Genomic DNA, 27,599 nt, shown 5'->3' on the forward strand with positions numbered 1-27,599 from the left:
ATATTCAATATCAATGCATTTATTGATCATTTCGAAATTGTATGTATGTATTCATGGTCATGATGAAATAATAAGTTTTTGTAAGTATTTTATTTCAGGTTTCAGATTTGAAATTCTGTAATTAACATATCCCAGGGATGGCAGAAATAAAATGGCCTGGACAGTGAAATGATCACCGAAGGCTGGATTCAGTATCAACATACATCGATATATACTCGTCCGATTGCAGTAAAATGTTGCACAATATTAGATATAAGTACAATTTGTATGTTACAGAAAAAAAATAATAAAAACATTAATTAACGAATTCCTGGGCGTTCAAAAGTCCCTGGGCACTCCCTGGTTACTCATTAGGTACACCGATATATACATTGTATATAAAATTCTATAAAAATTTTCATTAAAAGGACGTAAAAAGACGTCAGTTTCATTTGAATTATTTTTGTAAGATGGGTACGAGTTCGCCACTTTTAGGTACGAATCCGCCAACGTTGGGTACTATGGGGTGCCGTTTTACTATTTATTCCCATTTGGTGATATCACCTATTCAATCAGTGATATCACCTATTCTAATAGGTGATATCACCAATTCATTTTTCAAATAAGTGATATCACCTATTCGTTTCATTAAGTGATATCACCTATTCGAATGAGTGATATCACCTATTCGAATTGGTGATATAACCTATTCGTTTCAATAAGTGATATCACCTATTCGCATGAGTGATATTACCTACCTATTCGAATAGGTGATATCACTTAAAAAAGTTCTTAAGTGATATCACCTATTCGAATATGTGATATCACTCATTTGAATAGGTGATATCACCAAATGGGAATAAATAGTAAAACGGCGCCCCATAGGGTACGAGTTTGTTTGGGTACGGGTTGGAAAGGGTACGAGTTAGCCATAATTCTTACATGTGATATACCTTTAGTTCGCGGCTCGGGTACATTCCGGGTTCTCCGCGTCAATAAAACATTTTAAAGATGTGTCCTGTATTGGACGTTTTCGGTTCCGTCTCGATCCGTGCTCTGCGCTAGGTCAACCTCAAAATGAGAAATGTCAAAAACATTTTCAGACAAGCTCACGGTGTCATAACACAAAACATAAAAAAAGACAAGAAGATAGTTCTAAAGTTGAGGTAGGCGATCTCTGAAACCTGTTCAAAATGGCCATTCCTATTGCGGAAATTATTGGGACAATTAAAATGCTGTGTATAGATACCGAACTGTAATACGTACGTATGTACTTTGATTTATATTATTTTTGTATCCCAATCGTATGTAAATGACTTATATTTTCTCTGTAAATAATATTCATTAAAACAGAGACGTAGAAATCTGATATACAAGTCTCTGATTATTTTTTTTAATGCTAACTGGTGTTCTATATGATACCCCAGCCGAAATCTGTCCGAGTGTAATGCTACCGAATGGAAAAAGCCCGAGGAAAACCGAAATAAATGACGTATAGCATGAGTTGACACGGGATTTCTGCTAGAAAGAAAATGGAGTCGGGAGGCAAAATTCGAAGAAACGACGAGAGCAGTCCGATAAAGCTCGGATCTATTATCACATATGTGATATGGTAAGCACCCCGAAGGAATGCCTGTCTTTGTCCCCATAGGGGCCTCACAATATGCCATGTAATTTAAATGAGTTCCCCGAATAATGTACCGTGTGCAAAATCGTACATGATCACCGCGCGCAAAGGAGCTAGGCTGAGATTGAGGTGCAGGGAGAGAAGTGAGGTAAAATATAACATGAAGGAAGGAAAATATGTTTTTCTTTTGTGTGTTTTGTTGAAAACGAGACATTTGTGATAAACGCGTTGATATTTTGACATGGCATTGGTTTTAGGACATACAAATGCGTAAATTTGACCAGTGCAATGAACACCACATGGTCCCAACAACAACCGCGTGGTTTACAATACATTCATACGACTATGTTGCCGTTCTGAGTCTGTCAATAATTTCGGTAATATCGCGATAAGATTAGTCACCGATTTCCTGATATTCTTTATCCACAGGAAGACTTAATGAAATAGTGAGCAACAAATTTGAGTATTCCAGTTACTGTCTTTGGCAAACATTGGAAAAATTCGGTCAGGCGGAAGTTGTTTGTTGAACTTCCGCTTGACCGAATTATCGCTGGTGTTTACCACATGCGTCCAGGGTTTTCCCGGACGAAGGTTTTCTGCGTCTTAGACGCAAAAAAATCACGAAGGACTCGCAAAAAATGTATTTGCGTCCATGGGACGCAATAATAAATAGACAAACATCTAATGAAATAACTTTTTGTCGGTATTGTGCCGTGTTGATTTCTCGCTGGTATCAATGTTTTTACAAATCTAGGCCTTGAATAGCTATATATAGGTCATTTATGATCAGGGTAAATCTGAGTCTTCCGCGAGTTTGAAATGGTAAAAATCTTAGGTTTGGCAAATCGAAGCGTCAAACAACTATGATGTAGCTAGACAAAGTTTAATATGTAACAATGCAGCGAACCATCAGAAGTTTCTTTGGTTGCTATAATGATTACAGTACACATGACGATTTCACAAAGTTTAAAAATGGGACTCCTCAATTTCTGCTGGGACTCCCAATTTTAAAGTTGAGGAGTCCCTGGGACTCTCTAAAACAAAATGACAGGGACAACCCTGCATGCGTCTGCTGCTGGTTAAGGTCTATACAAAAATATTAGTTATTATATATATATTGTAGGCCTAGGAGTAGGGTCTAATTTTTCTTCTTCTATAAATACTAACCAGAAGCTGACACATGTGGTTCCGAATGGACGTAGCCTCGTGTTTGATTTTGTGGAATAGATAGTAGCAATAACAGGCTACTTTTTAAAATTATAGGAAACATTTCATGTTATACATTGTTGGAAAGGTCTTTGCAAATAGAGTTAAATGGTGCAAAAATGAAGACTATACCTTCAAAATTGACAGTTATGGCACTTTGAAATGTAGGAAAAACATCTGGATTCTACCATCAAAGGATACTTTCCTATTTCTTCACAAAATAAGGCAACTATCTTCAGGAAGATGTGTTTATTAGCCCATTTTTACTACCGAAATAAGGTAGTATTCCCCACTGATTTTGTTTTCCCCAATGAATAAAAACAAATTCCCCATCAAGAAAAATATTCCCCAAATCCTAGATTACCTTCGTCCTTTGATCTGAAACATGTACAAATTAACGTTCTATTTGAGTTTGGGAGCATTTCCAGCTAAATTCCAATAATTCATAAGCAGAATGTAAGCTATGTTTAGGGGTTTTAACTTACAAAGGTACTATACATCCAACATAGCAAATCATCTCTGGGGGGGGGGAGGGGGGCATTGAAAACGTGTTCTTTCATATCCGTACTGTGTACAGTACTGCCAACTATGTGGTGCGCCATATGCATTACGTCAGTGTCAATAAAACGCTTTGAAACAATAGCAACATTCCCGGTTACAAGCGCTCAACCGACAGAGATAAATTTACCATGTGGAAAGTTCGCGGTCGTTTTTATTTCATGTTATTTTACGTACGGACCCAATGTAGTGAACGTTGATTTTTTATAATTATTTGTTGGTCTTATAATGCAAATATTCCTTCTCTTGCCATTGACAATATGACAGACACAAGCTCGTCAATCAGGTAGGCCAGCCATGTTTACTTTCGCGAACTTGGTAATTTTTTTACGATTATTAAAGTGAGCTTTCGACTTAGTTCTGTCCATTCTTCAGTTGTATATATAACTGTTACTTATTTAAAGCTTTTCAGTCGTCTATTAAGCTTAGTAAATCAGAAATAATTACATTTTCTTAAGTATCGACTGTATATTCGAATGCCAAAATCTGCTATTCGTTTCAGCTCTATTGTAGGGTAAATAAAATGTTCATGAAGTACAAAGTTTCGCGGACAAAATGTTCATGATCGAATGACGCCGTTGAAATTTGACAAATTTGCCTACACTGGCAGTCTGGTGTTCCTTAATTAAGAAATTTCTTGTTTTTCTGTATGAAAATGGAAATATATTTGATTATTGAATTGATTTCTTCGTGAAAAAAATGAGTCAAGTGCAATCTGAATCTGCATTTAAATTAAAGAACATACTGTTATATTATAACCATCCATAAAAACAAGTGATCACCACTCAAATTGACCACTTTTTTTGTGTAACAACGCTATATTAATAGGCCTACCGTACATTTTTATATTCCATTAGTAAACTTCGACTACTTGATTAGAGTTATCTCCCCTTCGAAAATCATGGCGAATTACATTTCGGTGTCGGGACCCAGGAAAAACTTTCAAAAGCACTCGTCCATCGGACGAGTTGCCAGAATTAAAGTACTCGTCCAAACAAAGAATTCACTTGTCCAGAAAATTTCAGAATTATCTGCTATACAACATTCTCATTTTTCACATGGCTGTTTACCAATTGTATTCAATACGTTTACGCTTGATCTTATAATGTTCATTACGTTAGTAAAAATTTAATCCATCGATAGAAAGACCGATGATTTAACTAATACAGGAATGTAGCGAATGTAAACATCGGGAAATAGGTCACATTACACGAGAAATTGTGAGAAAGTTTTCGATGAACCAGTATAAAATATAGCTGTGACTTAATCAGTTATTTGTCAGAAATCATAAGGGTTACCATTTTCATTTGAATCGGTCGTGTCAACACAACTGCCATCCTGTTTTTCAGGTTGACTGACAATAAAAATAACCATCCAATTTTCGTTGTGCCATTTTTATGCAGACATTCTCGGACAACACCCATTATACTAACATGTCACCCGGAACCCTCGGAGGTTATTGGTCATCGTACATGACTTCCGATTTACAGACGACGATAGCCCTACTTACCTGCTATCATGCAGAAATTTTGCTATTTTTCGTAATAATGGCACAAAAAAGAATACAACTAACAATGCATCAAATTTTAAGCAATTTTATTAACGAATACTGAAATAACAGAGAAATTCTACTCGTCCGACGGACTAGTTGACAATTAAAACCACTCGTCCGTCGGGAAATCTACTCGTCGGGATGAGCGGATGAGTGCTTTTCCTGGGCCCTGCGGTGTGGAATACTCATCTTCTTTGACCCTGCCCACGGTTGCGCTTCATTCTAAAGTTTTGAAAGTTATGTTTTCTAAAACAAATGTGCCCTAGCTTTCATAATATCACTGTCAAGGGGGTGTCACAAAGGGTAAGTAAGGAAATATTAACGATTTTATCGGTACCTCTGTCTCTTTGCTCCAGTTTCAGTTGCCAAACTGTTTTCTTTCTTGTTTACCACATGGTTAGATATTGCTTTGCATTCCTATTAAGTCAAAACACACAATTGATTCCGATTAACACATGTCTTTATATATATTTTAGGCCTCTTTTGCTATCACATGGCTACCAAAATGGCAGCAATGACGCCATATTTACGCTGTGGGAGGCTATGAATAAAGGCGTTTTTGCTGAAGAAAACATCGCTAAACGTTAAGTTAACATTTTGTATAAATAATATTACTTACCGCAGTCGGTTTTGCGGGTAATGAATTATTGGCAGTAATAATTGGTGTTTATTAGGATCAAGAGAATGATCCATCAACAGGAGTTGGACGTTTTATCATTATCAAGAATATGAAATTATACAATGACTCGACATGTGTTCACACATTTAACCCTTTGAGCGCTTGTCACCGCAAATGTTGTTCCGCTAGTATCGGTCTCGTAATGTTGGTGACCGCAAATGTCTTTCTGTTGACAACCTTTTCACACGGCTCGTAGTGTTTTTCCATCCACGTGTTTATAAATATAAACAATTCTGATTGGTTGTGTAGGCCCCAAACTAACATAATATGGTGTGTATACGTATACACATTGCAGGAGTACTACGATATGCTCTGTTGAACAGGCCCCGACAGCGATCGTAAACAAATCGTAAAATTAAATCATGGCGGCCGCTTTTGACTCTGACTGGGACAGTGACAACGACGATAATATTGGAAATATCTTTAATGAAAATAGTGACATTGAACCTGATTTTGAAGGTTTTGGACACGAGGATATTGTTAGGCAGGGAGCGGTAATTGCTCACATTGATATGGACGACTTCTCGCCCGAGAATGACGAGTAAGACATAGCGGAGGGTTGGATGAAATCATCCACGGCACCTTGTGTGCCCCGTTTTCAGGCGAATGTTTGTCAATAAATAATTTATATATATATAAAATGGTATGGTTTTGAAAATTGCATGAATTCACAAAACATAATCTGATCCAAGTAAACAATATAAATATTATTAATGCAATTTGCGAAACCATTCCAATTAATATATTTTAATTATTTATTGACAAACATTTGCGAGACAAGCTATGCTGTTCTCCAACAGCTCTTGTTGTTGTTAAATCTTTTAACATTATAGGAGTACTAGCGTAGTTGTTGCCTGCATGAACACCAGTATTGGTGTAATCAAGAGAAAAATAATCCAGTATTTGTTAGCTGATTATTTGTACATAATTATCCATTTATAAAATTAAACCATATCAGACTATCATTAGTGTTAAATGGATCTTGTGTTTTGTTTTTTAGCAGCTTTGAAGAGTTAGGATGAGTTCGTTGTCGACATGTTATAGTTGTGGCCAGCCTGGCCACTTCGCAAGAGAATGTAGCAGTGGTGACCGACGTGGTGGTGGTGGTGGCAGGGGCGGAGGCAGGAGTGGTGGCAAAGACAGTAGGTCTCATTATACAATAAGTTCACCAAAAACATCAACAGTTTAAGATTTCTGTGATTTTTAACCAGTAATATCATTATTAAGGTTTAAACATTGATTGATGCTATTGGCATCCTACAGATTTTTGAATGAAACTTGATACATGAGTAGAGGATGAAAATATCTTTTTTTAACTATTAATTATAGTACCCTGCTTTTTGTTTGCTAGCCAAATATTTATTGGGCAATAATTTATTTCACTTTTAAAAAAAAAAATGAATTTGGAAGGCATTTGCTAATTTTCAGTTAATGCATGTTTTAAGATTTTTGCACATATCATTCTTTTCAGCATTCTTCATGCATTTATTCATTATTCCTTGCTTATAATTATATGTAAATTTCTGAAAGCAGACCACTGGACTGCCAGGTTTTGAAATGAGGTAGTCCTTTTAGGGGGATCCAGAGACATATCCTCGAACCTCCAACTCTGGGGGGAAATGTTTAGAATTTAAGATGCAATTGCTTGCAATTTAATTTATTTTGAGCACAAGATATTAGATCTTACTCCATGGAGTTTTATTTAAAGTTTGGAAAATGATATTTTTTTTTAAATAAATAAATGAAGAAAACATGCTTTAACATACATTTGGCTGTAAATGTTGGCAGCCCTGTGGGATTCAGTTGAGTATTAATCTCTGCTACTTTGGGGTATAAGTTTGCACTGCAGTTTATAATATGGAGGGCATCTTAGGTTTGATTAATTAAGCACTGGAATATGTTTTATATGCATAATGTAACATGTGAATGTACATTTTATATTTATATTAAGACATGTGTGCATCTTTTGATTTTATATATTATCGGACTATAAATGTCAGAATGTATTCACAGTGTTAAGAGTTCTGTTGATATATTATTAATGACATGTCACAGCATATAGTTACTGAAGACAGACAACCAAGAAAACAGCATTCTTCAAAAAAAAAATTGGTCTTACTCTAGTCTTATATAAAAACAATTTCATTGTACCTAGTTTTGCTGAAAAAATAGTCTATGAAAGTATATGTGTGTATTAGATATACTCTCGTATTTCTGATCATTATGTATAAGCAGGTACTGGTTTATATTGTTTATTTGTTTATTTAATATCAGTGAAGTGTTTCAAGTGCAATCGATTTGGCCATTTTGCTCGAGAATGTCGGGATGAAAAAGAGCCACGCTGGTACAACTCTAATGGATTTGGCCAGGAAAGAGAGAAGGGTGCGTCTCCCTTTATGGCGTCAGGGTCTACTTTTAGACAATTAACATTTTTTACCTGGTAATGCAAATGTTTGATAAAGTTAACTTTTTTTTTTCTTTTGATTTAGGCAGCATTGGTAGTCTAGGATAAATCAAATCACATTAACAAATACCTGTGGTCATGACTATGGTCTGGTGCATGTCTTCGTCTGTCACCATGTATAAAATCGAGAAAACCAGTAATACCTAATACCTAGCATCCTGGTGTCTTTGACCACTTCATGGGTTATTGAGTAAGATCTCGCTGGGCCAGAAGAGCCCCTAACAAGAAAATGTATTCAGTGATTTTTCAGCCTATATAAATGGGGTCGGGATACCATCTGGCCCGCTGAAATTCAACAAATTGCCAATTTTAATTCCAGATATTTTGACCCTGACCAATTTTTTCCCATGATGTTGCATTTCACTCACTCTAAAGCACTTGGATGATCATGAAATGCAAAAAAAATGGTTGCACTATTATGATGAAAAAAAGAAATCAAACAAATTGAAGTGATCAAAATATATCCAATATGTATGTTTAATGGCTTTTATATATGTTTCAAATTTCTCAATTTCTGCATTAAAATTTCCAAATTTGTAGGAAATATTTTTTTCCCCAAAATAGCCCGATTAATCACTGGTTTTTTGCCATGATTAATACATCATTATCCTTGCAGTGTTTTTGTTTGGCCCATTTTACTGCCGAATATCGGCTGTTTCCCCTATGCCAAAAATGTTGTATTTTCCCAAAATTTCAATGAAGTTTCGCAATTAATAAAGTTGAGGAAAAAAAATTTGTTTCTTTAACCTGACATTTTGTAATATAACATCGCGATTTCCGAAGCCATTAAGTATTTTCCAAACCTAACTAATTTGAACGTTGTCACTTCAAACATGTAACATCTTTTCGATCTTGATCATTAAAATGCTCTGTCAGTGATTTCAAGCGCTAAAATGATGCAGACATCGTAAAACCAAGTACTACACAAACGACCGACTGAAAAAGACACGGAGGTCTTGTTAGAATTAACGATACATTAATTATGATACTGATAGTAATTATCAAAACCATATATTGTTATGTAAATTCTACTCAAAAATATGTGTACATACAACCGCCTGGTGCGGGGCTTGCTACACTATCAGCTGTAGCCTGAGTAGGACGGATTTCTATACCCTGTCGGAGTGCAGTGCATGCAGGGTAGATGAATACTCGTTCTAACCAGGATTTGCCACCTGAACAAGGAGCTTTCGTTGACTGATTTAGAGGAACTTTTCAAAGGATTGAAACAACGATAAAACTTTACTAGCAACAAGTCATATCTCACCATGATGGCATATTATGGGCACATTTTGATTTTCCTTTAATAATCCTGAAAACATGGTGAACTATGTATTAATAAATTTATTTGACAAAATCGGTACTGTTTTTTTTTTTTGCAATTTGGTATTTTCCCGAATTTCTCAAAATGTCGATGAGTTTTCCCCAACTCGAAAGCCATGAGAGGCTGAAAAATAATGGGAACAAAAACACTGCCTTGTGAGCAATGCAGGCTCTTTCAAGAGTTATTCCCCCTTATCTATGTTGTATAGCTGTCGTGTTAGCATGTACATTTATGCATAAGAAATGGTCTTACAGAATTTGAATCAAGGTGCAAATCAGTTGTTAACATGATAGATTATATGACGTCTGCCTGGCGTGAGCATGGGAAATAAAAAAAGGATTGGTACAGCACAATTACTATGATCATTGTTAAAAATGTGAAGCTATTGTTTTACAGTGTAATTCCTTAATTACAAGGATTTAAGAAATTGTTAGCAGTGGTAACATCAGAGACAGAACACTACTAAATTATCCCCAAGTTTGAGCTCTTGCTGTATCTATAGTTTTGTATAGAATGTAAAATTTACTTTAATATAGTTGATGGACGAGACAAGAAGAAAGTGTTGTAAGAAGAAAGCCATTAGTGCTAGGAACAGAAAAAAATTAAACAGTTCAAATTTTGTTAACATTTCTTTTGTATTTCAGGCAGTTGTTTCAACTGTGGCAAGATTGGTCATTATAGCCGTGAGTGTGAGGAGGCTACCAAGCCAAAGAAATGCTACAACTGTGATAGGGAGGGCCATTTGGCCAGAAGTTGCCCTAATAATGATGGCCAAAGTTCAAGTGGTGGTGGTGGTGGTGGTCGTGGTCGTGGTGATGGTTGCTTTAACTGTGGCGGGCGCCACTATGCCAGGGACTGCACAGAAAATCAACAACAATCATCACGTGGTCGTGGCGGAGAATGTTACAAGTAAGGTTTTATAACATCTGCTAAAGCTAGGTTGATTAAATACATTCAGTAAGGAGTAGGTGTGTTGTCATTTCTTCACCGTCTTATCCAGAGTCTTATCTCCTACACTACTGGAACTCTGGAAAATAGCCAGGAAAAGCGATTGTAAATACATTCTGTTCATAACTTATGACAGATCTAGCCAGTTTGTGTAAGCTATTCAGAGATGAAAATGTTCAGCCGATTGGCTGATTTCAGCCTTTTTGAGAATATCAGTGTAATGTAAACTTGTAATTTTTCCCGTTGAAAAGATTGAGTAATCTAATTTTTAGCCTTTTTGCCCTTAGTCCATTTTCATCTCTGGCTATTAAACAATTAAACTTTCCTGGTTGTACCAGATACAATTTAGTAATTTTTGCTTCCTTCTTTTAGATGTCATGAGCATGGACACATTGCCAGGGACTGTCCCAGCTCCGATGATTCGAGTATGAAGTGCTATAAGTGCGCTGAATTAGGGCACAAAGCTCGGGACTGCCCGGAAAATGAAGCCTAGAAAGAGACACCCACCACGGAACTCACAAACAACACAAGTTGTGACAATATCATGGGACAATTGTAACATCTCCTTGTTTAATTACAGTATTTGTAGGAGCTGTGTGTGAACCTCCCTTGTTTTTTTTATGTCTGCATCAAATTATGGTCTACCACTACCCATTAAACTTTTTTTTGTAAGTGTTAATTTTTGCTTAGTGTCTGAATCATCCTTGGCTATTGTTGAAAACATTTCATTGTCATTCTTGTACTGGTCTGTTGTTTTGGTAAAGGGGTTGGTAATATAATGAAACTTTGATGTATTGTCTTCTAACAAGGGAGGTTGTCATACATATATAGGTGACATTGTTATATACTGTCCGTTTCTGTTTTGTGAAAAGTTTATTACTATTTTGTATTTGAATAAGCATCATCAACAACAAGTTTTGGTGATTGTAAACTTTATTTTTGGTCATTATTTCATTATGCATGCTAAACAAACTGCATTAAGGATATTGGAAAAGAAATAGGTGGATTTATGGATTTACAAAAAAAAAAAAATTGTGCCAAATTAATTTTGGAATAAATTCTAATGTTTTGTTTACTTCAGAAACTTAATTGCAAAGAAACTGTTTTGCCGAGGTCTTGTGTATTTTGGGCTTGGTTTGTTGTACTGGGTGTTGACCTCTCCCAAAGCCCAGTTCCATTCCACAAAGTGTTAGATGCTTATTCACTTTTGTACATAGATGTTTGTATTGTGTTTCTGTACTGAACTCCGAGTCGTGGTGAGGTAGGGCACGTTGGTCCAGATTCATCGTTTATCCATAGTTGCATTTTGATTTTAAAGTCTGGTGACTTTTCAACTCTCATATCTGTTAAAAAGTAAATCTGGAAGTTGAGAAGTTCTGTTTGAGCTGGAAATTGAGGAAAATTTTCAGTAAAGGCAAATTCAGGAGTCGAAGTAGATCATATTCTTGTACCATTCTTCATGTCTATTTAGGCTGATGGACTTGATGAATGAGTATAAATGGGTTTTTTGTGTGCTTTTTAAAGCAAGGATCCAAGAAGAGTTGTACTGTGTTCCTTGTTAAACAATTATTTAATACAATAAAATCATGGATAGGACATTAATTAAAGCTGTGATTTTAACTCCCTTTTATTCATTTTTGTTGAAAAAGTTCAGTTGGGAGACATTGCAGATTTGTTTGCTTTCAGACAAATTAAATGGAAATATCTGAAATACATAAAAAATAGTGGGAATTTAAAATTCTAATATTACAAAGTGTATTAAAGTATTACATTGTAAAATAAATTTCTTGACATAATGTGAAATGTCTGTCAAGTATGATGAAATGGAAGTATTGAAGTTTGGTTGTAGTGCAATATCGAGCAACTTATCCCACACGTATTGTTCAAATGTTTTGATGAAACTGATGCAGGATTTTTTAGTCATGTGCATCATTTCAGCTTGTCAATAAATGTTCATGGAAAGGTTCTAGAAATAAGGTTTGTACAGTAGGTTTGATATATTTGAATCTATTGTCTAGGTCAAAGTCATGCTTGTCAGTTGAAGTTTTTGATGGAGACATATTTTTATACATTATGAGGCAGATTTAATTTCACTTGAATGTGTGAGATAAAATTTTAATACTTTTAAAGAAATGTTGAAATATACATATTTCAAAGGAGCCATACACCAAACAAAAATTAGTGGTGTAGTTTTTGTTAAATTGTTCAGTTACTTCAGTTATTTACTGTCCAAGTAAAGTCGTATAACCATTCGCTGTATGTAACTGTTTTTGGCAGCCATTGCTCTGTTTGGTGGAATGGCTTCCGTGCTGGTGGTGTTGATGGTCGGGAGGAGATGGTGTCTAAAAAGCAGAGGATACAAAACTTTTGAGCCCTAGTGTCAAATTTTTGTGGTGATTAAACCTATCTAGTGTGTCTCTACGAGAAATCCTCGTATCATCACTTATATACCCCAACTATTTCAGCTTGGACGTTTATGTTGGGCCCAGTTTGGTATCCCCTGCTTTGTCTACAGGAGGTAGGCCTAGTAGGAGGTTGAAGAGGAGGTGGTGTTCACATTCTCTCTAAGGCAGCTTATTTTTCAAGTTGGTGGAGTGAGGAGTTTACATAGTTTATCAATTATATTAATAAGAAAATGTTTGATCAGCCCAAGCCTGGCTTGTGTTATGCTTTGTTTTGGAGATAATCAATGTAGATGATACTTTACAATACTGTGGAAATGTGGACAGATGTGAATTTGGAAAAGCAATGGTGTATCTGGTGCATAGTCGTTATGGCGTGGCCTCTCATTCGGAGGTGCCAGTCACTGGTATTTCAATGTCCTGTAGATCTGTTGGATACAAAAGAGAATCTGCAGGATTTCACATCAAATTTTCTTCACAGTTCTAAAATATCACCAATATTGATGCAGTCCACTGCTGCCAAACCTTGGTAGACTGGATAACTAGCAGTGGGGACTATTGAAATATCAGCATTATGTACTTGTCGTCCCAAAATCATTCCAAGTTGTTTGGAAGAAGTCGTTTTGTGTTTGATACGCGACTTTGCTTGTCCAGTCCAATGTATTGGAAGCAATGAACTGATGATTATGAAAATTTTTCCAATAAAACTGATGTACAAGGAGGTAAACTTGTCTTTTTGGTTGTTTATGTTTGCCGAGAAAGATAAGTAAACAGTTGTGAACTATATTGGAGTGGTTATACACACAATACAACAAAGATGATGATTCAATTACTTGATAACAATTCGCATAAAACCTGGGAGGATTTGAATTCTTAAATGTTCAGTGTTATCGGATAACAATTGTTGAAGTAACGGGTACTTTAAATAAATATAAACAAAGTTTGCCATCAATAGGCAAGCTTTGCTGAACAATTTACTCTAGTTAAAGTTTGGATTTAGGGTTTACACTCGCACTGGAGGCGGTCTAGTTGATCCTTGGAAGAACCGAGGATTGGTGTTGGTGTTGCTGAACCCCAAAAGACCTAAGCAATGGTTGATGTTAATAAACCTCGAAAGGTCTGAGGTATGGATAGTACTGTTGCTGAACCCCCAGAAATATAAGTGATGGCTGGTGTTGTTAAACCCTCAAAGAACTGAGGATGGTTGGGTTCATTTTATTTAATGTCATATCAACAACCAGGGTAATTCAAGGACGTGCCAGGCGGTGGGGGGAAAGCCGGAGTACCTGTAGAAAAACTACAGGCCAACAGTCGGTACCAGGCAAATGCCCAATGAGGATTTCGAACTTGCAACCCAGAGGTGGAGGGCTAATGGTAAAGTGTCAGGACATCTTAACTACTCCGGACAATTACTACACACTAGCCCTCCACCTCTGGGTTGCAAGTTCTATCTGAGGAATGGTGTTGCTGATCCTCCAAGGTTCTAAGGGGTGATTGACATTATTGAACCACGAAGGATATGAGGGATGGTGTTGTCGACACCTCAAAGGTTATGAGGAATGGTGTTGACTCTCCAAGGTTATGAGGAATGGTGTTGACTCTCCAAGGATATGAGGGATGGTGTTGTCGACACCTCCAAGGATATGAGGGATGGTGTTGTCGACACCAAGGATATGAGGGATGGTGTTGTTGACACCTCCAAGGATATGAGGGATGGTGTTGTCGACACCTCCGAGGTTATGAGGGATGGTGTTGACTCTCCAAGGCTTTTAGGGATGGTGTTGTCGAGCCTCCAGGATATGAGGGATGGTGTTGTCGACACCTCCAAGGTTATGAGAGATGGTGTTGTCGACACCTCCAAGGTTATGAGGAATGGTGTTGACTCTCCAAGGCTTTGAGGGATGGTGTTGTCGAGCCTCCAGGATCTGAGGGATGGTGTTGTTGGACCCCCAATTCGGTAAAAAATGAACACTGGGGGAGTAAAAATGTATATAATGAACACCGGGGTAGTCATTTTTACCGAATTATAATCTAGTTCCCCAAAACGTCTGAAAATGTGCTATACACACTATGGGAGGTCCAAATACAGCTGTAACTAATTCTCAAGTCCCTATGCCTATCCTAAGAAGACTCCTGCAGATGTTAATGTTTTAAACAAATGTCTTGTCAAGTGTTGGGAGTTCATAAATGGTCAAAATTACAACCTTACCAATAATGTTATGTGCGGGACACAAATGGAATAACAACTGAACAGGTACATGTAAAACAAAATTGTATTTTTACGTAAAAATCATAATATAGGAACAGCGTCTGGAATCTAGAACACAAACCATCCTTGTTACTCTGAAATTCACATTCCTAGATCTCTTGTATGGAAATGGCTTGTCACAAACAATGATACCTATCTCTATCTTTGCTCCATACATATATGACAGTTTATAAAGTTAACCAAAAAATGCTTTAATTAGACAATAGTATACCAGTCGTTATATTTTTCCTAAATAAGATAACAGTAGTAAATTAAACATTTTGGATACCTGAGCACAAAATCAATATATATAGAAAAAATGTGGCTACCATTCTTTGTTAAACAGAGGCCCATTAATTGGGTCTGTATATCGCTCATCTGTTCTACAGCTTAAGGAAACAAGAGGCCCATGGGTGTTAAGGGTCATCTGACAAACACTTACAGCAGGGACACATTGGTTCAGATCAAATTTAGTTTTTATCCATTTTGGCTTACAGAAGAGTAGCATCTTAAAGCAAAATTTCAGCCATGTTCCCAATTTGGGGCCATACCCCTTTGTCCCCATGGATCGGACCAACCTCATTTATATCAATTATGATTGCCATCACCTTTATTGTGATGTTTCATACAAAATATCGTTGTAATCCATTGAACGGTTTAGGAGGGGGGGGGGGGGGGGGGGCCCAGAGGTCACTCAGCCTCATTTGCATAAAATATGATCGCCCTTCCCCAATGATGTTTCACACCAAATTTGGTTGTTATCCACCCAAGTGAGTAGGGTTGTTAAGCAAAAATTCAGCAAAGTTCCCCATTTGGGGCCCCGCCCCTCCGGCTCCAGGGGTCAGACCAGCCTCATTTAATATGAAATATTATTGCCATCCCCAAATGATGTTTCACACCAAATTTGGTAATAATCCACTTTGGGGTTAAGGAGGAGTAGGGTTTTGAAAGAAAAAATCTTAACGGCGGACGCAACGGACAGAGCACGATGGCTGTAGGTCATCCTGACCCTTTGGGTCAGATGACCTAAAAAGTCACGACTATTGAAAGGTTTAATGATAATTTATTTGTATGTTAAAGCTGATTTAGTTCATGGATGGGAAACTCAATTTTATAGCTTTTCATTTCAGTTTATAGTTATAGCTGGCAAAGGGAGAGAAGCCACACCACAGCAAAAGCTTGGTTGTCCTTCAGGCAGGTGAACTAAATAGAATTTCATTTACATATTACCTGTTAAAATTAACACATAAAAGCTGAAGTGTACCCTCAGGGTAAGATACTTAAGCTGCCAAATACTCGGCAAGCCTCGTGTTTGGCAAATTAAGAATCTTCCCCTTTAAGTTGAGATTCCCGCCTACCCCCAAGGGAGTGAAAGATTCTGTAAGTCTCGTAATGGGACTGAGAAACTAACTCCTGACCAATCAGATTGTAGTTACATTTATATGCAACAATGATTTTCAGGATTCCTGACACAATACTGATATAAATTCTACAATTGGTTAACCTTTATTGACAGATTAAGACAAGGGAAACCTACATATGAAATTTCAGAAAGATCCCTGCAGTACTTTCTGAGAAATAGCAATAACAAACTTCAATTGTCAAAATCCAAGATGGCTGCATGTCTGCCATGTTGTTTTCCCGATTGGTCCCAAAATGCAATATGTGTAAATACAGACCAAGGGGAACCTGCATATGAAATTTAAGAAAGATCCCTTCAGTACTTTCTCAGAAATAGCGATAACAAGAATTGTTTACGGACGGACGGACCACTGACACAAGGCAATTTGAATAGTCCTCCATCTGATCAGATAGTGGGCTAAAAACTGATATTTCACGATATTGCAAATAGACAAACAGGTGCATTAACAGACAAGGTGATTCATTAGATAGACTACTGTACCCCGATTTGGATAACAATAACCAGACAATTCTATTTATAGATTTATCAAGAAATCTGGCTGAATAGTGTGTCAATATCTTCATAATTCACCTGACATAACAGGAGGCACATGGGCCTTAACAGTCATCTGAGTTTTGAAATAGTATCTGGCTACGAGGACTATGATAGTACGCACAGACTACAATTGGGATTGGGCAAGACTGTATGTTGGTCAAGGTGCCCATCTTGGATTTCTGAGCAATTAACTTCCCAAAAAATAACTAGGTCAGAACTTTCTCGGAATCAATCTTTTGAGTTAAATCCCACTTGTTGAACTACAGAAGTAAGAATTTTTTTCTTCAAAATATGGTAGCCATAGCAGTAATCTGGAATTTCAGATTAAGAAGAAGTTTAAAATATGTATATTATTAAATTGTTCATGAAAACCATGATTACTTTACAAAATGGCTGTAATTGCTATGCTGGCCGAAGAATAACAACACTTTGTCGGCTTCCCTTCCTCAACATTCCCACCAATTTCCAGCTGTCAATGGCAACAGTGGAACTGGAGAAGAAGTTTAGAATATGTTTTTTTTTCAGAATGGCGGCCAGTTAAGGTGGCCATCTTAGATTTTGGACCGACCCAAAAAATACCAACACTTGGTCAGGACCATCTCAGGATCATTCAGGTAAGTGAAAGCTGAATCCCACTAATGAAACTTGAGAGGAAGTTTGAAATATGAAAAGTTTTGAGATGGCGCACAGCTAGCACATGGGAAATGACGACGAATGGAGCATGATGGCTATATAGGTCATCCTGACCCTTTGGGTCAGATGACCTGATATCACAAAGCTTTCTTGAATTATATTCAGTCTGATTTTTGAGCTTTATCCTTGTTTTTTTATGATACATTTGTTGTAGTATGCAATATGAATAAATACAATAAAAATAAAGATGATGAAACACTTAACTGTCTTTACAATTATAACACTTTATAAAAATAAATTAGTATCACTAATCAACATTATCAACACTACTACATTTCTAATGTACCACACTTAAATCAATTCATAGGTATATGTCATAAATTTATAAAATTACATTTTTAATCAACTAATTGTCCATTTGTATTATGAAATAGAAATTCATGTCCTAAGACCTCTCAAAGGACATATAAGATACTACAGTACTTCTCAAAATGTCATTATCACTTGACCTCTCAAAGGTCATTTAAAATATATTTCTCTAAGGTCACAATCACATGACCTTTCAAAAGTCACACCTCTCAAAGGTCACATAAGATATAAATCTCAAAGGTCATTATCACTTGGCCTCTCAAAGGTCATGTAAGATATATTTCTCAAAGGTCATAATCACATGACCTCTCAAAGGTCACATAAGATATATTTCTCAAAGGTCATTATCACTTGGCCTCTCGGAGGTCACGCAAGATATATTTCTCAAAGGTCATTATCACTTGGCCTCTCAAAGGTCACATAAGATATAAATCTCAAAGGTCAAAATCACTTGGCCTCTCAAAGGTCATGTAAGATATATTTCTCAAAGGTCATAATCACATGACCTCTCAAAGGTCACATAAGATATATTTCTCAAAGGTCATAATCACATGACCTCTCAAAGGTCACGCAAGATATATTTCTCAAAGGTCATTATCACTTGGCCTCTCAGAGGTCACGCAAGATATATTTCTCAAAGGTCATAATCACATGACCTCTCAAAGGTCACATAAGATATACTTCTCAAAGGTCATTATCACTTGACCTCTCAAAGGTCACATAAGATACTACTTCCCAAAGGTCACAATAGCATGACCTATCAAAGGGTCACATAAAAATATTCTACTTCTGAAATCTTATTCACAATCACAGGTTTTGAAAGATCAAAAATATCTGTTAAAAGATACTGAAATTATAACCTGACAAATATCAACCGAAGAAAACATATCTTAAATTTTCTAGTTCAAATGTATTTCTCCTACAACTACAATATTACGCTATAACATAATAAATATTTAGGATAAAAATCACTGCAAAACACTACACAAGTCAAACTGTTCATTTCAATAACATCATAATGCCGATATGTTAATTACAACAGAACACGGAACATGCATACCCAGTCAATCGCTTTATGACTCTAAGCTATTGCACAAGCCAAGACAATGTGTCCCATGTAGTTTGTAACACACTACCAACACAAAGAAATACCTTAACACTTTGTCAAGGTTTCCTTCAATACATCAGAGGACATGTTGTTTAAATTACATGAATGCTGTATTTATCCCCAAATAAGACCCTCCCCTATTTATCTTTAAATAAGCCCCTCCTCTCGTGTAAAAGATCAGTACCATATTTATCCTCGAATAAGCCCCTCCTCTCGTGTAAAAGTAACGTACCATATTTATCCTCAAAAGCCCTATATCTTCTAGTGTAAAATACATGATTCCTCAAGGCTTACTTGTGGGCAGGGGCTTATATCTACAGATGAATATTCTACAAGTATACTAGTCTATTCTGTTGTGGAACAAAGTTGACATCTAGAACAACATGTTTATTAGCATGGACTAAAAATATGCCGATACATACAAAGTTTTTTTTACTGGAGTTAATTTGTCAAATTTCTAACAATTTAGAGAGGATTAAATTTATTCTATATGCTTCTTTTAACATTGTAAGTTGAATATTTTTCCAAAAGATTATAATTATTGAAAAAAAAAAGGTCCTACTGACAATATGTTACACCCGGTAGGTTCTTCATTATAAATGTAACCCATCACATATAAAGCATACTTAGAATAGATATTCATTCAAACAAATAATAAATTTCCTCATACGAAAAAAATTGTTTTTTACTACAGAAGTCATTCATGGTAGGATTTAATTGTTTAATGGTGAGTAGATATGACTAGGTATTGTCACTTGGCCCAGACAGGCAATGTTAGTGACAATTTATGTGTAGAATTGTCACTTGGCCCAGACAGGCAATGTTAGTGACAATTTATGTGTAGAATTGTCACTTGGCCCAGACAGGCAATGTTAGTGACAATTTATGTGTAGAATTGTCACTTGGCCCAGACAGGCAATGTTAGTGACAATTTATGTGTAGAATTGTCACTTGGCCCAGACAGGCAATGTTAGTGACAATTTATGTGTAGAATTGTCACTTGGCCCAGACAGGCAATGTTAGTGACAATTTATGTGTAGAATTGTCACTTGGCCCATACAAGCAAGGTTAGTGTCAATTTATGTGTAGAATTGTCACCTCGCCTAGACAAGCAAGGTTAATGACAATTTATGTTTAAAATTGTCACTTGGTCCAGACAGGCATGGTTAGTGACAATTTATGTAAAGAATTGTCCAGCAGTTTTAGGGTTAACAAAAAAATATAGATTAGATAATATTTTACAAAATATCTGTGATATTTTTTCAGAAATGATCTATGACATCCTTTGATATCTGCCATTAAAAGGGAGGTAGATATAGATCTGACTAAATACATTGTCTGAATGAGAGGCAGACAATTACCTCCAACAATCACACACATTCAAATATTTAACAAAAATTCTTTACAATGAACAGTAAATGGGATAACATACACAAGATTGCCATTTCATATAAACAAAAAAAATATGCTGAATGAGTTGATGAAATAAATAATATATAATGACCTTGAGAATACCCAAGGTCACAGATCTATCACAGAATGCAGGTCAAAATATACACAGTACATAAGTAAAAGTCTTTTAACAACTAAAAATAAATACATGTACAACAATACTTATGTACAAAAACATAAAAACACATACAGTCAATTCTTATTACTATAAATAAATTGCATGTACAAATTCTGAGAGCAGCCCCATACAGATCGTTTTTAAGAGAGAAAATCTATTTCCAGGTGACACAGAATATAAAACAAGGCCCAATGGGCCTTAATGGTCACCCAAGTTTTGATATACAGATTGTACAAATTGTTGTTTAATATCATACAAACATCATAAGTAGATCTCTAGTACATGTTTAGAAAATGAAGCAACCGTGAATTTATCAACAACATGATGAAAACAGAGTGCTCCCCAGGTGTACACTGTAAACAAGAGGTCCAGAGGGCCTGGATCACTCAATTGGACAGTAAAGAATAATGTTTTTTTTTTTTTTTTTTTTCAAATTTAACGTTGGACTTTTGTAAGCTTCAGGAATTTATTTTTTATAATAAAGATTTAAAGATTCACTGATGTATTGGTGAATTGTAAGATAAAGTCTGCTGGCATAAACCTTAATTAGGACCAGAGACCTATATACTAGGGATTCGCAACAAGCTCATTGGCTTACCAAACGTCACCGCCGAGCGGAAGTTCGGGTGATTTATCCCAGAGTGCATTGCTGCTCCTAATGTTTAGACGCCATATTGAAAGTACGCCTGAAACACGGTCAGCTTTATCACAGCTCATAGAAGACTATTGTCCGATAACAAATCACGGGAATCAAACGTAAGTGCAATTTTTTTTATGTAAACTGGTGTTTCAAACGTATTCCGCCGTACTTTATGTTCGGAAGACTGCACATGTGACCGTTCAACTTCTTTTCACGGCGATTACCGCGCTGGTTAGCTTATGTCGGGCCGCTTATGTCTGGTGTTAAGGACAGTGCTACATGGTTTCAGTTTAACTCCTTTTTTATTTATTGACCAATTTCAAAATGGTTTTCAAATAATTCTTGCTCGATAGTTACTCTATCGCGTTTAGTCAAATTTGTTGTGTAATTCATTGTGAATATTTAGTAATTGCCCAGTGAAAATAGTAAACAAAACAAATTATGGTTATACTGTGAATGGCTGGTGTTAAGGACAGTGCTACATGGTTTCAGTTTAACTCCTTTTTTATTTATTGACCAATTTCAAAATGGTTTTCAAATAATTCTTGCTCGATAGTTACTGTATCGCGTTTAGTCAAATTTGTTGTGTAATTCATTGTGAATATTTAGTTATTGCCCCGTGAAAATTGTCAACACCTGTCTTGAGGCTGGCCATGTCCATCTCCATCTCCCCAAAATACTAGAGTTTACTAAAGGCATGCTGTGCAGTATACAATCTAAATATTTACCTGTACTCTGGAAGACAAAAATCCCTCAGGTGTGTCCTCATTCCCTAATTAAACTTAAATGAGTCCATTCATATTTAGATATATATCTTTTTAGGTTAATTTTGAATTTACGAATCTGTTTAATCAACATTTGGGGTATATGAATTTACTGCAGGGTATTTGAAATTTGAATGTTTCAAATTTAAATCTTATAGAAGCTTCTCTGCCTATTTTATACCATAATGTATCAATACTTATTAAACTTTATTTTTTTTTCAGAATGCCAAAGAAGAAAAGATCTACCATTGGTACATGACCTAAGTACTATCAAAGTTTTTAATACTAAATAATAAAATATAATCAATCATCAAACATGACAGTGGTTTTTTTTTTTTTTTCATTTTACTTAAGACTTTTGCTATAGCATTTGTCTAATAAACAAGAAATATCTCTAAAAAAAGATAAAAGGCATTGTTTTTAATGCTGGTTTTTATACTGTAAAACTGCTGGTGAAATAAATCAACGAATCACTGGTCTAGTGGTGGGTGCAGATGAGCTCTATAAGGCCTATAGGTATACAAGATATATAACATTAAACAACTACAGATGTGTACAGGAGAGTGTTCAATATAAAATTATCTACACTAATAAATTTTGTCTTTTGCAAGCCAAATATAGATATTACATGTAACCTAAATTTGACAACTCTCTAACATTATTAACAGATAATAGTTGGATTAATTTAAAAACAGAATGTCTTTTGTAGTAATATTGTTTTATACATTTTACCCTCAGACCTGTATATAATGGACATATAAAAAAAAAATGAAACTCGCCCTCGATGTCACCAAAATCACAATTGTTAAAGGTTCTATTTTTTTGGGTAATATTATTATGTCTACCTATTTCTATATTTAATTTGTGTGAGGATGCTCCACATACATTTATATTTAGTTTCTATAGGTTTAAAACTGTACACAGTGGCTATCTATCAGATATCGATATATAATCTACCTTTCGACGAACTAGATATCTGTTAACATGTTTTGTTTTGTAACATCGGTCAATCTCTGCTCAATGCTTTTAAAAACATAGTCTACTGGTGAATTAGAATAAAAAATGTACTCAATACCTAAAGCGGCTAATTCATTCTTAATGTCACATATCCACACGTCATTCTCATTTACCATTTCATCAAGACATGTTTTCAATACCAGATTATCCGACTGTTTCACCAATATTTGAACACTCTTAATTTTCTCATAATAGTTAATGGTAATCTACCCAATTCACAGTAAACGAAGTCATTGCAAGTTGATTTAGGCACCTTATTAAGTTAAGTATTTTTTTTTACAGAATTTCTAATGTACGCTTTCGACATCTGGTGCTTTATGAAATCCCCATATTTCCGGTGCATAACGTAAAATACTATTTACATACGAATCAAAAATAAAACAATAAGTTTCTACATTCAAGCAATGATTTCTAAGAGAAGTTGTCAGAGAAAATAAAGCTTTTCTGCCTTGTTCTGCAAAATGTTTTTGTGTTTTGTAAAACTTCCCATTGTAGTTGAACAGCATACACAATAATTTAAAACTGTCAACAATTTCTATATTGTCATTATTATTCATTATATTTCCATGGCTCATTATTTTTTATTTGTCCACAATTTCTAAACACCATGATTTTAGTTATATCAACATTGACCTCCAGATTCCATTTTATGGTATAATATGCATATACAGAATCCAACATAATTTGTAAATCTTCTGGGCAGTTAACAAATATATCCAAACATAATTTGTAAATCTTCTGGGCAGTTAACAAATAAAGCCATGTCGTCGGTATGTATACATAAGCAAGAAAAGATTAAGCATCTGTAATTCAATACTTGGACAGTTGTCATTAATAAACTGTATTTAGATACAAAGAAAATAACACAGGTGATTATATTTCCCCTTGTAAGAGTCCGGTATAATTAGGGAAGCACTGACTGAAGTCAGTATCACTATCGAAAATATAAGAATCGTCGTCAGTATATTTCTCTATAACATCTAAATTTAGATCATCGTCTAATGGCAGAAAATCGGACGACATTTTCCATGTGTTTCTATATGAATCTTTAACGGAAAAATGGTGCTTTTTTCGATTAGACACTACTTAAATATCGTTGTTCACATCTTCCGATATACATTACAGTGCATAGGTATAACTGTCGCCAGTGTGAAGTTATCTCGGCCAAAACGCGGTGACACATGTGCACAGACAGTCGTCGCCATCTCTTGGCACGGCACATGTCACTAATATAAACAACTCCGATATCCACCTATTGCGCAGCCGCAGCGCTTGGTCTCGCTAGATCTCGTGCTAAATATACCTCCGGTTATGAGAACAATAGGTGAGGTCGTGACTATGCGAGAAAAGCGGTTGTTGCGAGTCCCTAGTATATAGGTCTCTGTTAGGACTCATGGGATGTCTTCTGGACCTTGAGAAAATTCTTTAAAGTTTAAATGAGGAAACTCTGGTGATCCATCCTAAGGTAAATTTGGACAGAAGATTCTTATGAGGACTTTTAGTCTTCTGGAACTTTGGACAGAAGATTCTTATGAGGACTACCAGTCTTCTGGAACTTTGGACAGAAGATTCTTATCAGGAATCCAAGTCTTCAGAAACTTTGGACAGAAGATTCTTATGAGGACTTTTAGTCTTCTGGAACTTTGGACAGAAGATTCTTATGAGGACTCCCAGTCTCCTGGAACTTTGGACAGAAGATTCTTATAGATAGTTGACATATTTGACCTCTTGTGGGTGAAGGGAATTTAAAGTCGGGGAGTTCTGAAATTCCACAAATTTCCATAAAGGACAAATCCATAAAATTTATTTTATTCCAGCATATATTTGTGTCTGAAGACCCTACCCAAGAGCCCTGAAGGGCATGGATCTTCTGATTCCACACTTTTGGCTATGGAAGGTTCCTGCTAAATGTTATCAAAATCAATTCGTCACTTTTTAGTAGAAGTTGAGAATGTCAATAATTTACAGATGCACAATAGACGACTCACGATGACGGACAAAAGGCAATCACATTAGGTCAAATACGATTCTGTACTGACCTGGAAATAAACTACTTATATTCACATTGTCCCCTCCTCAACTCCAAGGCCTTGGCCTTATTTTACAATGATTGCTTTTATATAAACCTTGATTTTAAAACATTTACATAAGGGCAGCTGCTCTGTAAACAAATGGATTATAGACAGTTGATATCCCGACTTCTTCAATGGTGGGATTGAAGATTGAGGATGGAGTGGTCATCGAGAACAGGAACAGTTAGAGTCCTTTGTTACGTCAGTGTTAGCAGAAGATTGTCTAGCACTGTTGCTCATCATCAAGATCCCAGCCCTTTCTTGATGTTCTGCTTCGCCTGACCGAGAGCCACTTGTTTAGCATTGGCACCAAATGTCAAAGTACTGACGGTTTCGCTGGAGTTATTCGCGTCAGGACTCACATTCACAAACAGACACGCCTGAAAAATTCAATAAACATCATGGAAAAACACTGCCTAAGTGAAATTAAAATCCAATATCAATTATAGAGAACATTTATCCATGGTTTAGGCTTTCACAGTCGCGGTGGCCGAGTGGTTAAGGTGTCCCGACACTTTATCACTAGCCCTCCACCTCTGGGTTGCGAGTTCGAAACCTACGTGGGGCAGTTGCCAGGTACTGACTTTAGGCCGGTGGTTTTTTCTCCGGGTATTCCGGCTTTCCTCCACCTCCAAAACATGGCACGTCCTTAAATGACCCTGACTGTTAATTGGACGTTAAACAAAAAACAAACCCAGTCGCCCAGCGGTCAACTAACTAGGTGGGAAAGTTCGTCATCCAGTAGAGTAATTTGCCCATCTACTATCAGTTACAGAAAACGAAATAAATCTGGGTTATTCTGCCAATCAGTATCGTAGTTATGTTCATCAATGACAATTAAATGTATCATTATTTTTGTCAAACAGAATTAATATTACCTATATAAATCTCGATCAGAATTAACATGATCAATCAGTACAAATAACTTCATCAATCAGAATTGGAATTAATTTTATCATTATAAATCACTAAGTTTATGTAAGCATAATGTTTTGATATCCAGACACCAGATCAAGCAATTGGACACCAGACAAGGACACTGGACACAAGATAAGGACACTTGACACCAGATCTGGTCACTGGACACCAAATCAGGCTACTGGACACCAGATCAGGTCACTGGACACCAAATCAGGACACTGGACACCAGATCAGGCCACTGGACACCAGATAATAGGACACTGGACACCAGATTATAGGACACTGGACACCAGATTATAGGACACTGGACACCAGATTATAGGACACTGGACACCAGATCAGGACACTGGACACCAGATCAGGACACTGGACACCAGATTATAGGACACTGGACACCAGACAAGGACACTGGACACCAGATTATAGGACACTGGACACCAGATCAGGACACTGGACAACAGATCATGTCACTGGACACCAGATCAGGCCACTGGACACCAGATCAGGACACTGGACACCAGATCAGGTCACTGGACACCAGATCAGGACACTGGACACCAGATCAGGTCACTGGACACCAGATCAGGCCACTGGACACCAGATCAGGACACTGGACACCAGATCAGGTCACTGGACACCAGATCAGGACACTGGACACCAGATCAGGTCACTGGAAATTTGGATAGTAAATTGAACATCTGTCATTGCTTACCTTTGCATCGCCGCCCAAGGAGGGCTGCAAGATCTGTGTAAGTTTGGAGTTCCTATAAGGGATGTGTAGCTGGCTGGTCCGTAAGGCTTGGAAAACCTATAAATAAACAACAACAGCAATTTAGGCCCTAGTTACAATAGTGTAAAGCTTTTGTGTTGGGGACACTTGACAGTGATTTAAAAAAAAACACTTTTTGTCCAAAATTATCCATGTCTTTTGTGTCAAAAGAAGAAATTTCACAACGCAGACATTTATGAACTAGGAAGTTTGATTGGTTTAATGCTATAAAAAACGTTGCCTGATTCAAAACTGTTATTTTTCCCTGACACAAATCAAATAGTTAGCCATGTGACTTTGACATATTCAGGGGTACCGAGAGTGAAAACAAATAGTTAGCCATGTGACTTTGACATATTCAGGGATACAGAGAGTGAAACATAGTCCTCAAAGGACCCAGGGTTGTATGGGGTGGTGTTTCTCTGTGTATAGCCGGCTTGTTTTCTTCCATGTATATTTAAATCATGATCACCTTTAATATGTTACAGAAGCATGTGAATGGTGGTTATCAAATGTTAACACAAACACTCCAGAAATCCGTTCCAAAATTAACAAATAGCAAGATTCACAGCAATAGGACTGAGATACTTTTGGAACTTTTTAACAATGAACTGTTTAAAATCGCATGCATGAACTAAATAATCGACCAGACAACCACATAAGCAATATAAACCACATTTTACGCACTGTAGACATATTTTATCTGTCCGAAGAGTGACAGAAATTTGTTTTCCCTGTCCGTTAGTCAATAAAGTTAATGTAAATGTGGAAATTTATGCGAGGGGGAAATTT

The 27,599-nt window shown here is 36.3% G+C and overlaps 2 protein-coding genes across 7 annotated transcripts in view; one reads left to right on the forward strand and one right to left on the reverse strand.

The window, feature by feature from the left end:
• Positions 1–1,635: 1,635 nt before the first annotated feature.
• Positions 1,636–13,466, forward strand: LOC117330966 (DNA-binding protein HEXBP-like). Of its 4 annotated transcripts, XM_033889550.1 has the most exons (6): positions 1,694–1,754; positions 5,399–5,505; positions 6,602–6,743; positions 7,876–7,983; positions 10,034–10,298; positions 10,710–13,466. In XM_033889550.1, the coding sequence occupies exons 3-6, from the start codon at positions 6,620–6,622 to the stop codon at positions 10,828–10,830; spliced, it is 618 nt and encodes a 205-aa protein (XP_033745441.1). In that variant the 5' UTR covers positions 1,694–1,754; positions 5,399–5,505; positions 6,602–6,619; the 3' UTR covers positions 10,831–13,466. The 4 variants fall into 4 exon arrangements, with proteins under 4 accessions (XP_033745440.1, XP_033745442.1, XP_033745441.1 ...); XM_033889549.1 differs by lacking the exon at positions 5,399–5,505 and having other exon boundaries at positions 1,636–1,754; XM_033889553.1 differs by lacking the exon at positions 7,876–7,983 and having other exon boundaries at positions 1,700–1,754.
• A 10,972-nt stretch (positions 13,467–24,438) lies between these two features.
• Positions 24,439–27,599, reverse strand: part of LOC117330967 (kinesin-like protein KIN-14E) — a 56,686-nt gene continuing 53,525 nt past the window's right edge. For all 3 annotated transcript variants that reach the window (XM_033889555.1, XM_033889554.1, XM_033889556.1), the window contains 2 exons: positions 26,751–26,846; positions 24,439–25,497 (listed from right to left, as the gene is read on the reverse strand). In XM_033889555.1, the coding sequence (XP_033745446.1) occupies positions 25,360–25,497; positions 26,751–26,846 (234 nt within the window). In that variant the 3' untranslated portion in view covers positions 24,439–25,359. The remainder of the gene's footprint in view (positions 25,498–26,750; positions 26,847–27,599) is intronic.

The sequence above is a fragment of the Pecten maximus genome, chromosome 7 (assembly GCF_902652985.1).
Source record: "Pecten maximus chromosome 7, xPecMax1.1, whole genome shotgun sequence".
NCBI classification, from domain to species: Eukaryota; Metazoa; Mollusca; class Bivalvia; order Pectinida; family Pectinidae; genus Pecten; species Pecten maximus.